The sequence below is a fragment of the Equus quagga genome, chromosome 12 (genome assembly GCF_021613505.1).
Source record: "Equus quagga isolate Etosha38 chromosome 12, UCLA_HA_Equagga_1.0, whole genome shotgun sequence".
Taxonomy (NCBI): domain Eukaryota; kingdom Metazoa; phylum Chordata; class Mammalia; order Perissodactyla; family Equidae; genus Equus; species Equus quagga.
Genome location: NC_060278.1, coordinates 39957281 through 39970258, shown reverse-complemented (window position 1 = coordinate 39970258; position 12978 = coordinate 39957281). Strand labels below are relative to the sequence as shown.

Below are 12978 nucleotides of genomic sequence, written 5' to 3'. Positions count from 1 at the left end.
GTCTGGCACAACCTCCGCTAGCTGGGGCCCTAGGTTGTCTCTCTAAACCTCTTCTAGCTCTAAAAATCCATAAATTGTCTCCTTCCTCCCTACACATCCATCTTGGCAGGCTCCTTCCTTCAAGGTTGAGGCAGGTAAAAAGAGATGTTTGAATCAGCATATCTCTGCCTGCCCAAGTCAGGAACTGGGCTTTCAAATGTGGGTTTTGCTTTCCAGGAGGGCATCGAGGGGTCCTGGACCCCAGAGAGGCTGAGTTCCCGTGGAATTTTCTGAAGGTGGATGGGGAAGTTGGTGACAAATTTTCAGCAGTCCGTGGGTTGTGTTGTAGGATAAACATGAAGGCTGCTCAGCCAGGGCCTGCCCTCTCTCCCTGGCTGCTGCCTTCCAGGCTCCTGTGGTGTGGACATCTCCGCGAGTCCATGTGTTCCAGGCCCCTCTGGCTCTTATGTGCACCCCCACCACATCCTGCAATAAAAATCCCCCCCTCCAAAAAAACCTCACACTCCACTGGAGAGTGACTCTCTCCTTCCCCGACCCTGTGCCAGCCATATCCACCCCGCCCGCCTGGGGCCCCTGCCCCTCTTCAATCCGGACTCCTCACCTTGGCCCAAACTCTCCCCCCCCCCCAAAGACCCCAGATTACAGCTCCAGAGCCACCCTTCTCCATGAATCCCACCGACCCTCAAATCCATCACCACACTCCTGCCTACTGCCCCTCTCCACCAAGGCTGGGCTATGTGACAGTGTTCTCAACCTACAAATGGGTTTTAGCTCCAAGAGATGGTTACTTGACACTTCAAAAGCCCTTTTTCAAGAAAGCAACACGAGCAGCCTGCAGGTTCCCACATCAGCCCACGAAGGATCAACAATGTAGCCAGACCCCAGTGCAACAATTTAGACCATAATCCCAGGCAGGAAACTGCAAGGAGGAGGAATGAGAACTCCCTCCCCACATTCTATGAACATTTTTTGTGCTGGCAAACTTATGTTTGAGACCTGTGCCCTCTCAGGGACCGGGGCCCCATGCTACCCCAAGCCCCCTCCCGAGGCCCTACGCAAGCCTAGCCTCTGGCTCAAAGCAGCCCAAGGGTGTCTTTTCTCTCCGCCCCCATCTTAGCCCATGTACTCAGATGGTCTCCACTGCATGTTAGGAGAAAGCAATGAGAGGGACCGACCATCCCATGGGCATTTATGAAAAGTAGGGGCGCCTTAGGCCCAATAAATTTCACCTGGCCATATTGAGTCAGCACAGGGAAGAAAAATGGCGTATTACACATGGGGGGGATCTTTGGGAACAAGGACGTCTACGTTACAGAAAGGCCACCTGTGAGCTCCGCTCTGACCAGGTCTGCCTTTCCCCAGTTTTCTCTACGTCTGATCCTCTAAAATGCCCAGGGACCCCCGTGGGGAGCAGGAGGTGACATTCGTAAAGTGGGAATTGCAGCTGCTCTGATTCTAAGCCAGTCTCCACCCATTCCCGTCTCTCGTCCCTGTGCGCTGACCCTTCCCGAGGGCCTGAAACACACAACAGGCCAATAACTGGGAAAGAATCCAAGGAACAGCGACGTGTGTTCTGTCCACATGTTGCCTTATTTCATCTTCTCCAAAACTCTCTGAGGTGAGAATTGTTACCTCACTTTACAGAGCAGCAACCTGAGGCCCAAGAAGCTATGGAACACGCCCAAGGTCACAGAGCTGGCAAGTAGCAGAGTTGAAATTTAAGCCCAGGTAGGTCTGGCTCCTCACCCGAGTTTCCCAGAAGGCCCTGGGGGGCGGCTTTACACAAATGAGTAAGGGGAGGGGGGGACATGATTCATAAGGGGTCTCACCAGGAAGCAGCAGACGTCTATGAGCAGGACAGTGGGGATGCCACCGAAGTTGACCCCCTGGAGCACAGTGCTGTTTTTGGCTGAGTTGTAGCAGTAGGAGTCATTGGGCTGGTCCCCGATGCCCAGCCGCTCACGGATGGACACCTCCTTGGACGGCCACAGCTTCAGGAATGGGGAGTCCCTCATTGTGCCTGTCCTCCCTGGAGATCAGGAACAGGCAGGGGGTCAGGGCTCAAACACTCCCACGGTTTCCCCAGCCAGCGCTGGCAGAGCCAAAGGTGGCTGTCTCCTCCAGGGGCTGGTGGGGCGCAGGGAGCCAGCAGCAAGAATCGGGGAGAGCAGCCAGGACACCGGACCCCGGCGTGCCTGGCAGTCTACAGAGAACAGCTCCATTGTGGGAACAGTCCCCAGGGTCAGATGGACGGGTGAATGGCTCATGCAGGACATAGCTGGCAGCCTCCCCAGGGGGGTTGGCCCAGAAGACACAGAAGCACAGGAGGTGCTGTGGCCGTTGCTTCAGAGGCGCCGAGTTCCTGCACCTCCGGGACTGCTGCCGGGGAGGTATTCCCACGGGAGCCACTGGAGATCCGGAGTCCACGCAGGGGAGAAGGGCACAGGGAGTCAGAGGCAGAGCAGGGGACAACACAGGGACACCCAACAATGCAACAGCTGGTGACCCATTTGAGCCTCAGAGGAGACTCTGCTCCCGCTGTTCCTGGGATGGGACCTCAGGCTGGAACCTCAGAGGCAGGCCCCTTGGATACACTCAGAAACTGAGGCTCAGAGGCTAAGAACCTGCCCCAAGATTAAGGAGCTGGTTGGAGCAGAATCAGGTCTCAGACCCAGCATCCGACTCGCAGTTTTCTTTCTGCTGAGCCACACTCCCTCTCCAGCCAGCTGGCAAACACCCGTTAGTTCAGTGTGAGATTAAAGGCCAGGGAAGGGGAAGCCGGAGGAGAGGTGGGAAGAGAGAAGACAAGGGAAGCAAGGAAGGGGTGGTCCCGGGAGGGGAGGGTCCCCGGAGTACTCCCCCAGTTCCATCCCCTCACCCCTGAGCTAGTTCCTGGCTACCTTTGGTCTAAATGGAAGGCCCAGCATTTCCAGACTTGGCTCCAGGCCAGTGGCTGACCTTTCCTTCCTGAGGCTCCTGGTGGCCTTGGTGAAGCTAATGGAAATCTCCAGTGTTTGTCCCCCAACACCGAAGGCCACAGAGTTGGTGCCCAATTTCCGGCCTCTTTCACACTGTCTGTGGCCAAAGAGCCAGGAGAGAAGCTCAGCATCACCTTCCTTAAGCTCCCCAAATCTGCCGAAACTAGGTTCCCAGGGGACTCCTGCTGCTCTTTCTACCATTAGAGGGACAAAGATCTTGGGGACAAGAGGAAAAGGAACGGAGAACCCAAACAGATGTTTGGACTACCTGGCAATGCCGGGGTGTATACGTGTGTGTGGGGGGGGCGGCTGCTGATTCCCAATTCTGACCCCTGGCACTGCTGGGCTGGGGACGATCTTACAAACACATGACAAGGTGCAGGAATGGGGTGGGGGCAGGTCTGAGGGCATGGGAGGATTCCCCAGAAGGCCGAGGCACTTTCTCACCCCCACAAGAGGCTTGGCAATGGCTGAAGGGTGTGATGTCAGAGCCATAGAGTTGGTGGCTCCAAACAGAATCACGAAAGTTATCTCTAGGAGACAGATGGTCTTGGCTTCCCTCCTTTAAACCCCACCCAATGGCCCCACTCCAACAGAACCGCCCAGCCCAAAGCTGCGAGGCAATGCCTGCCCCTCCTCCCTGTCCCCACACTTACCAGACACCATGGGAAGGAAGGACAGTGGACAAGTCCCTAGGAGAGGTCCTCAGCTGGAGCTGGCTCTGGCAAAGTCAGGGGCAGCCCTGGCCACTTCCCAGGCTACCTCGGGCATGCCACTCATTTCCTGTAGAGCTTCCCCAAGGCCAGGGTCGAGGGGCAGCAGCCTTTACAGACTTTCCTGAAGAAACACGGAGGGCCAGAGTCACATGGGAGCTGCCCGTGGCCAGCTCAAGGGTTCTGACCTGAACCCCCAGCACACTCCCCCTGCACTCACTCACACCTGCCCAGTGTCTCTCAGGGAGCCTATGGTTCTTCCCAATGGGCTCTCCCCAGCCCTGGTCCTCTCCTCCAACTCCTAGAACTGGTTCCTGGTCCACGCTCCTCTGTGCTGCCCGGCTCCTCTCTCATCACCCAGCATCGCCTGGGGCTCTAGCCTCTCCCCGCCTCTCCAAAGGCTCCAGGCTCTGCTGGGGCCAGAACAGTGTCCCACCTCCCCCACCCCCAGAAGCGCCTGCAGCTGTGGGTTCCAGGTAAGACTCTGGGTGGAAGACCTCATCCGGCCTGGAAGGCTTCCAAGGGCCCCTAAGGGCTAGAAGCAGGAAAAAGGAACACAGCAGAAGAAGGAAGGCTTGAATAGTGGAGTGGAGAAAAACACATCCCTGCAAACACTCACAGAGGGAGCACTGTCCCTGAGAGGGAGGGGCCGCTGTGGTGGTGCTGCGGGGGCGGGACAACCCTCGAGATGCTGCTTTATGGAGCTTTAGAAAAGCAGACGTCCGGTGGGAGGAAGGTCAGCCCCAGTCACACCTCTAAGTCACTTTCCTCTTGCCAAACAGGCTCCCCTGGGTGGTTTCACAAAGTTTGAGAAGAAGAACTCAGTGACGTCAGCCAGCAAATACGGGCAGCCCCAGCCCGGGACGGGGCCTCAGGGCTCCCAGAGGGTAGCCTGTCCCACCTGCCCCCCCAGGTAAGGGCACAGCTTCAGGCCTACAGTCTCTCAGCCCTTTCAGCTCAGTTGTGGTCTGTCCCTGCCTATTACACACGTAACGTCCAGATTCTGCTGAAACACCACAGTCTCTCCAGCCCAGCCCCTCCGCACCTGCCTAAAAAGGCCCGCTCTGGGAGGGCAGCCCTGCCAGGCTGAGGAGGACCAGCTGGCAGTGATGGGGAGGGAGCTGGCTCAGTGTGTGTGGGACTGACAGTGCTGGGCTGAGGACAAACCCTGTGGCCACAGGAGCCCTGCCTGGCCCACAGTTTTGGCAACACTCAGTCATCCCACATTTGTGAGACACGCATATGTGAATGCCTAGCTCTTAGCCATGCCTTCCAGAGAGCTCTCTATTCATCGCCTCATTCCTAGCCAATACCTTGAGGCCAGGAAAGCCAAGAATTACTGCTGAGCCCCAGGAGCCAAGGGAGCAGGAGGTGACTCAGGCCCCCAACTTAAAGCCCAGCTCAAGCGCTCCCCAGAGTCTGGCTGTAGCCAGTGCGACAGAGAGCTGAATCCAACAGCTGGTCCCAAACTCGCCACCAACAAGCCAAGCACCAGCGCGAACCCACTGCCCACCTGAGCTGGCAGCAAGGACTGGCCCCGCAGCACACTTGACGATCTGTATGCCTCCCTTCCAGAAGTGCTAGCGGAACAAAGCAAGAAGTGTGTGAGCAGTTGGCTCTCGCAAGAAGGCCCCATACAAATTCAGGATATTTTTATCATCACAAATCTTCTCATTTTGTTACCATGATCGCAAGATCACAAGGAGCTCCAGCCCTTCTGCCACAGGAGCTCCCTCTGATCTTCTAGATACAGAAGGCGGCTACGAAGTCAACACAAACTTCTTCCTCAAGCACCACCAAACAGGGCCCAGGAAAGTGGACCCCTGTCTATCTCGCAGACATCAGTCCTGGCACGCCAAGGGCATGGGGTCGCCTCTGGCTGCAGGGTGGGGGCTGTGTGCCCCCCAGTCACCTGAGCAGGCTCTGGAGTCAGGGCTCCAGCACCATGTCCCTTAGACAAGATGCTGAAGCACTCCATGCCTTGGCTTCCTTCTCCGTAAAGTGGGACGACAATGCTGCTCATACAGGGCTGTTGGGAGTCACACACCTGCAACCACGCCCACAGAGCACTCAGCCCAGGGCCTAGCCCCAGTGGGCACTCAGGAGCTGTTTGCCTTTCTCCTAAGTCACCCCTCCAGCCAATGGGAAACACAACTGCATGCAGGACCCGTCTGATGTCTTTTCCTATTAGAGCCACGAGAGACCTTTGCCCCAGTGCTAAACAAACAACAAGGTGGGTGAAGGGAAAAGGAGGCCTCTGTTCACATTCCCCAAAAGGCAGGAGGAGACTCAGGACTCCGACAGGTGTCAGGGGAGCACAGAAGAGAGCAAGACAGTGGGGCCTGCAGAAGGGAGCAGGGGGAAATACGGGTTGCTTCTCCAGTCATGGATGATGCACAGTCTTTCCTCACCCCCCACCAGTGTCCAACTGCCCTGTAGGAGTCAGGGCCTCAGAAAGGCCCCAGGATTTCTCCCACAGGCCCCTGGCACCCACCAGGCCCGGATGGCGAGCGCAATCCACTGGCTTAACCTCACTTCCTCACTTCAGGGGCTGGGACACCGCACAGCTTCAGGGTGGGAGGAAGCCCGGAGGTCCTTTGGTCTACCACGCTGTCCACTGCTGCCCTTGAGGACACCCCAAAGTCTCAGGTAGCCGGTCTTATCAGGTACTGGAACCCAGGCGTTTTTGGTTTCTTAGCAGAGCTCTCCTCACCCTGCGTCCCCCCTCCCCCAAGCCTCCGGGCTCCCTCCTAGAACTGCACCAGGGCCATAGGAGCGGTCACTGAGGGACAGCCCCAAGTGTTTTTCTCCTCCCAGCGGCAGGGGGCTGGATGCCTGGCCCCTTCGCAGGCCTGCCTCGCTGATCGCCCGAGACGGAAGAGCCCCGTGGCTGCGCGCCTGGCTCGGATGGGAGGCCAGACCGCAACTGACAAATCCCCAAGGAGAGGGGTGGGGAAGAGAGAGGGATCAGCCCTAAAAGCGAAAAGCCGGACGTGGGAGCGGGACGTCCGAAAAAGCTGTCAGGGGGCCTGGAGAAGCGCGGGCGCGGGGTCTGCACGGCCCAGGGACTGACCCTGGCCTCCTACCCACCCTGCCCACCCCTGCTGGGGAGTGGGGGCCGCGTCCCGAAACCGGACACTTGACGTGGCACCCGCGCAGGTCCCGGGAAAGGCAGAGGGCGACGTTCCCCTCCTCAGCGCCCCTGGCCACCTTACCTGGGAGGAAGGCGCGCCCGGAACAGCCTGGGGAAGTTGTCTGACTCCACCTGCCCGGGCGGGGAGAGGTGCCCACCACTTAAAAGTTACAAAGTGAAACTCCGGCGCCTCCTGCACATGCGCAGAGCTGCGCCTATGGCTTGTCCATTTTGGAGCCTCGCCCGGCGCGGGTGTCCGCCCGGAAGCTGCCGCCCGCGCCCCAGCCGCCCGCCCTCGGCGACGCTCCGCCCTGGCCCTGCCCCAGGGCTGCTGCTCAGCCCGCGCAGCTCCATCCGGCCATCTGCTGGCGTCCAGGGGCCAAGGAGGGCGCCGCCGGGGCGAATTCCTCTCCTCGGCCCCCGGCGCGCCCCCAGAACCCGGGCACCTCGGGGAGACCCGGGCCAAGCACAGGGTGGTCGCGACTCGGGGACGCGCGCAAAGAGCATCTGCAAACGTTCGTGATCGTCCCTAGATGACACTGAATGTCCTCGACGGGCTCTGAGGCCCGCACAGGGCAGTGGAGGATGGGGTACTGAACCAGGTCAGCCCGCACCTTGGCCCCCTGGGGTCGCTGCGAAAGACCCGGCTCCCCGCGGCGCTCTGAGCAGCCGGGACCGTGAAAGCCCTGAGGGTCCTCCGTTTGGCTCCAGCGGGTCTGGGACCCCAAGACTGCTACTGTCAGGGGCGCGGATCTGGCCCAGCTCGCTGAGCGTGCCGTGTCTCCGCGGCCGGGTACCAGGCTGTTTCCAATGAGCCAGTGGCCTCGGCAAGTGGACTGTAAGCTCGCCGAGGGCGCCTGGCTGTGCGCCGGGCAGGACGCAGGATGGGGGTCAGACAGGACCGCGCGCCCCGGGAAGCGGGGGAGCACCGCCTCCTGCCGCCGCCGCCAACTGCCCTCCAACGCGGGCCTGGGTTTCAGCTCCTGCGAAGCCAGGGCGTTGGACCAAAGCTTCCTCTCAGAGCCTTTCCAGCGCTAAAGCTCTCCAACTCCTGAACAGCTCTTCGCTCCGCTCGGGCGCAGCTCTGCAGGTCCTCTGGCCTGGCTTCCGTCGCTGGGCTTTCTTCTTGTGTTGTAATGATAAAGGGATTCTCCTTGCCGCCCTGCCCACGGTTCCAGCACCAGCCTGCCGCTCTCTGCGAGTTGGGGGTTAGGGGGTGTCTTCTGCTTCTCTGACAGATCTTTTCTGTCCCGTCTGGCTTCCTCCTTCTCCCCACCCCCACCTCCCCTTAAACCCCAGCCACTAGTTATTTCCCAGAGTTGGCCCTTGGGCCCTGTGCTCAGCCCCTGTCGGTCCCACTGTGCCTGGCCGTCTCTCCTCTCCTGCTGTTACCTCCTGCAGGGTCCTGGGTGTGGCCCACCAGACTCCCCCCTGGCTCAGACTGACTCTACTCCCTTTCCACCCCCCTTCCCCTACCGGCCTGTCCTCATTCCTTCCTGACTCATTAATGGCATCACCACCTGCCTGGTCTCTGTCATGGGGTCCAGCAAAGTGCAAGATTCCAACCCGGGTAATTAGAATGGTGGAACCACTCACATGGAGAAAAGTTAGGATCCTTGATTTCAGACAGGGAATGGGATTTTAAATTTGATTGTCAGTAGGTTAAGTTTATTTCAGAATCAAGAGAAGGCCAAAATGGATGAGAGCGTGAGTCGAGATAACCATAGGTCCTCTTATGTGTCAGGCAGACACAGTTCCTTAAAACCCCGGAAAAAGTGCGGGAGTCAGGGTCGTCCCTATTTGATGGAGAAGGAAACGGAAGTCGAGAGGAGAGAAAATTTATAGCTAATGAGAGCTGTGCAGACTGGCAAGAAATCTAAGAGATCCATGCCCAGGCCTGGGTCCTACATTAAATAAAGTCACAGCTTAAAAAACACTGTAATCTTGGCATCCTACAATCTTACCCCCAACATTTCCACATTTGCTCCCTCCATCTGCCCCCAAATCTAAAGAAGTGACCCTCATTCTTGTAGTCCTGATGATGATTTTGATCACAGATCTTTTTTTATTTTGTAGCACATAGAATTGAAATAATGCCCCCTCACTGTGCCCAGACAAGTAAAAATGTCAACATCAATGACAAAAAGATTTCTGCCTCATTTCTAAGAGGACAGGCACAGTAGGATCTAAATGCATTTCAGTTCTAGCTTCCTGTTTTACTTAGTTGAGACCTTGACCAAGTCTTTTTTAACTCTTTTCTTGGTTTTCTAACCAGGTTGACCTAAGCCCTGTAGAATTTTCTATTCCCTTCAAATTTGCAGGCTTCGGGGTCAAATATAGAAATATAGATTAAAATGTGTTTTATTGGGGCTGGCCCGGTGGTGCAGTGGTTAAGTGCGCACGTTCAGCTTCCGCGGCCTGTGGTTCACCAGTTCAGATCCCAAGTGTGGGCATGGCACTGCTTGGCAAGCCATGCTGTGGCAGGCATCCCACACGTAAAGTAGAGGAAGATGGGCATGGATGTTAGCTCAGGGCCAGTCTTCCTCAGCAAAAAGAGGAGGATTGGCAGCAGATGTTAGCTCAGGGCTAATCTTCCTCAAAAAAAAAAAAAAGTGTTTTATTTGTTTCTTGCAAAATGCTCATGGTATCTGAGATGGAAATGCACACCCCTTCTTGATCCTAAGTTTTAAGCCCAGAGTGGCAGTGGGATCTCTCGTCATACCTCAGATCCACGAATAGGACAAGGAAACAAAGACAAACAGGTTTCTGCTCTTAGTTTCCCGAATCTACAAAGTGCATGCTTAGGATATAGTGCAGTAAACCACATAGGGATAGAGAAGACTAGGGATCCCCAGTGGCCAGGGATCTTGCTCCTGGGAGACAAGAATTAGGAGGTGAGCCGACTGGTCAGAGGAAGCAGATTCAGAGCCCAGGAGAGAGCCCATTTGCCCATGAGTGCTGCAGTCATCGCTATCTCTCCTGGTGCCCTGGAACACTTGTGATACAGACGGAAGCCAAGTCCCTCAGTGGCTACACCCCCACCTACGGCTCCAGCTTCCTGGGCACGGGCGCCCCGTCCGAGGCGCAGCTGCACTTCTGCACCCTCATGTCGGGCAGGCTGACCACCTGGGCCCTGGGCCGGCCTCCCTCCTTGACGCTGACGATCACGGGCAGTGAGGTCGTCTCCGAGGCGATGCACTGCCGCGGCCCCAGAAACGGCCACTTGAAGCTCAGGGGCTCCGGGGGCTGCCGGCAGGTGCCCACACACTCATAGGCCAGGAAGCCCGGGGGCTCCAGGACCCAGTTCTCGGCCCACTTCAGCCCCTCCAGGTCGATGTACATCTCCCGGCGGCAGCAGCGGGTGCCCTCGGTCACCGGCGCCTCAGGGTCACAGTCGCCCTGAGCTCTGTGGGGACAAGGAGAGGCAGAGGCAGAGGTCAGCCGGGAGGCCCGCGGTCAGAGGGCCCAGGGCGGGGCCTAGGGGGGCATCGGGGAGGGAGATTTATGACCCATCTCTCATGTTCAAATGCTGGCCATCAGTGATAAGGATGGATAACTAGAAATAACCAAAAAATAAATGATAACTGATATTACTCCGAGGCGTCGAAGGAGAAATTGTATACGTTCCTTCATTGCCACAGCACGCCGAAACGTTGCCCATTTCCATACAAGTTTATTCCCTATCTGCCTCCCCCTCGGGGTCCGCCCCTTGCACCCGCAGCGCCTACCCGTAGCGGCCGAGGTCCAGGCTGTGCAGCTCCAGCTGCGGCTCGCCGCGCCCGCCGCCCGCCGGGCCCTGGGAGGCGAAGCGGACCAGCCTGTGCGCGCTGGCCGCCCGCGGGCCCGGCTGCTCCCGCTGCACCGACACCTGCAGCAGCAGCGGCTGCCGGGGCCGGCCCAGCTGCCGCCAGAAGTTCACGGCCTCCGTCACGTCGAAGGCCTTCCAGCCGCTCTCGTGGACGGACACCAGCCTGCGTGCGACACGGCGAAGGAGGCCGGAGCTCAGGGTGGGCCGGGGCGGCTCGGGGAGGCCCTGGGGAGCCTCTCCCCGTCCCGTGGGTGGGGACAGACGGGCCCCGCCCCCGCCTTTCCCCGCCCCTCCCGCGCTGGGCCCCGCCCCCTCTTCGGTCCCCTTCCCCCTCCCTCCCCGACCAGCCGCCACCTCCCCACCTGGAGTCGATGAGGGAGGTGCGGTTGGAGCCGTCGTCGCGGACGTGCAGCCACTCGACGGTGACCCGGGCCCGGTGGCTGCGCGGGGAGAGCCGGCCGTGCGTGCGGAGCGCGGCCTCGGGGACCGGCTCCTGGAAGAGGCGCAGCACGGCCTGCAGCAGCTCGCGGTCGGGGGGCAGCCGCTGCTCCATGGCGAACACCAGCAGGTGCCTGGAGGCGTCGGACCCCAGGAGCCTGCCGGCCACCTCTGCGGACACAAGCGGGGTCAGGGGGCCTCTCCGGGTACCACGGGAGCTCTGAGGGTGGCAGGGCCCAGAGCCGGTGCACAGAATTCCCCCAGCAATCCACACGGAGCATTTGGGGGCTGGGAAACTGGTGGGCCAGGACACAAAGGGAGCACTTCCCTTTTCTGAAAAAATTATGGGGCCAGGCCCATTCTCCTAAACATCATTTGGGGCTGGGGCTTGTTCAGTGGCGCCTCCTCTTCAGCTGGCAGGGTCAGCTCTGGGACCCGGAGCAAAGGGCTGGGGCTTCAGGTGTGGAGCACAGAACGCAGGCTTCTCCAGGGGAAGGAGCAGGCCTGCGTGAGGGGGCCATGGAGAGTTGGAGTTGGAGAACCCAGCCAATGGGAGTCTGTGGTCACCAGCTGAACCTGGCTTTTCCTAAGGGGCAGAGGAAGAGCCCGGAATTGACTCTCATTTCCCTCTCTGCTGAGGGGGCTCAAGCCCTGTGAAATGTCCCCAACAGGAGCAGGAGGGGCCAGGGGCCTGGAAACAACTAGTCAGCCCTGAGGTGAATGGTGGGGACATGTCCAGCCCCTTCCTTGGAGGCACCAGGCAGCTGACCCTAACACCCGAGGCTGCCTGCACTCGCCTCTGCTGAGGTGTTCAGGACCATTCTCATCTCCCCAGGCACCCGGCTGGCTGGAGAGCAGGGTGGGTGTGAGTCTAGCTCTGGGCCCTGAGGAGGTGGACCCTGGCCCCAGGGAGGTGAGAGGGAACAAGGCCCCACATCCCTGGCAGGGTTCTTTTCAAACAATGAACTTTAAAGTTATGAAACCGCCTCCTACGTCTCATTCAATGCCCACACCTCTGGGAAGCAGTCACAGCCAGTGTAACGTCATTTCCAGAGAAGCAAAGAGGCTCAGAGATGTGCCATGACTTGTCCAAGTGAGACCAACAGAAGTCCGAGCTGAGGACGGCCCGGAGGTCCTTTCTAGGCAGCTCTCTACTAAGGCCAGCCTCCGTGTCCACAGCACGAGCTTCTTGCCAGCCTGTCTTCTCCCCTCTGCTCTCCCCTTCCACTTTGCTCCCCTACCCTGTAGATTTCTATTCTGGTGGCACACGGTGGGGCCCTCAGTGCAGACAGGGGCCCAGGCCCAGCTGTCCTCACATCCATGGACCCTCCTCACTGCCCCACGGACCCTGGTCCCCCAGACAGACACTCCCAGTCTTAGCTGCCTCCCCAAGGACCAGGAGGCAGGGAGGGAGGGCTCACCTCGGAAGTTCTGGCTGAACCTCTTCCCTCGGGAGTAGGTGCCGTGGCTGCGCTGCAGCAGGGCCACGTACTGGGCCCTCACGTGCGCGGGGATGACCAGCTGCCCCACGTCGCCCTGGTCCAGGGCAGGCACCTCGCTGAGGTGCAGCTGCTGCAGCAGGCTGCCCAGGATCTGCTCCTCGGTCAGGGCCGCCCCGGGGCCGGTCAGGGGCAGCGCCCAGAGCGCCCAGCAGAGCCACACGGGCTGCATGGTGCTGCGCAGGAGGAGGAGGACAGAGCGGGTGTGTCCCCCGAGGAGGCTCCAGGAGGGTCCCAGCTGGGTGTGCTGGGAGCCAGGCTGGGCCAGCTTTATAGTCAGCCCTGGGCTGGGCCTGGGTGGTGGGAGGCAGGGAGGGAGGGAGGTCACACCCCTCCGGCCTCCTGGGAGCTCAGCAGCCAGACAGGTCTCTGAGCCCAAGGAAGGGGCTGTCTAGGAAGGACACAAAGG

At 59.3% G+C, this 12978-nt stretch overlaps 2 protein-coding genes across 3 annotated transcripts in view; both read right to left on the bottom strand.

Moving 5' to 3' along the window:
* The window catches only part of TMEM63A (transmembrane protein 63A), a 38145-nt gene extending 31082 nt beyond the window's left edge, over positions 1 to 7063 (bottom strand). The window contains exons 1-4 of one of the 2 annotated variants that reach the window (XM_046680056.1): positions 6907 to 7063; positions 5205 to 5271; positions 3635 to 3815; positions 1830 to 2029 (exon numbers count right to left, since the gene is read on the bottom strand). In XM_046680056.1, the coding sequence (XP_046536012.1) occupies positions 1830 to 2029; positions 3635 to 3644 (210 nt within the window). In that variant the 5' untranslated portion in view covers positions 3645 to 3815; positions 5205 to 5271; positions 6907 to 7063. The remainder of the gene's footprint in view (positions 1 to 1829; positions 2030 to 3634; positions 3816 to 5204; positions 5272 to 6906) is intronic. The other variant, XM_046680055.1, reaches the window with a different exon arrangement.
* A 2332-nt stretch (positions 7064 to 9395) lies between these two features.
* Positions 9396 to 12741, bottom strand: LOC124248989 (left-right determination factor 1-like). Its single transcript, XM_046679692.1, has 4 exons — positions 12492 to 12741; positions 10995 to 11241; positions 10553 to 10795; positions 9396 to 10230 (listed from the first exon to the last, which is right to left on the bottom strand). Exons 1-4 carry the CDS (start codon positions 12739 to 12741, stop codon positions 9867 to 9869), a joined length of 1104 nt encoding a protein of 367 aa, XP_046535648.1. The 3' UTR covers positions 9396 to 9866.
* Between the last annotated feature and the right edge of the window lie 237 nt (positions 12742 to 12978).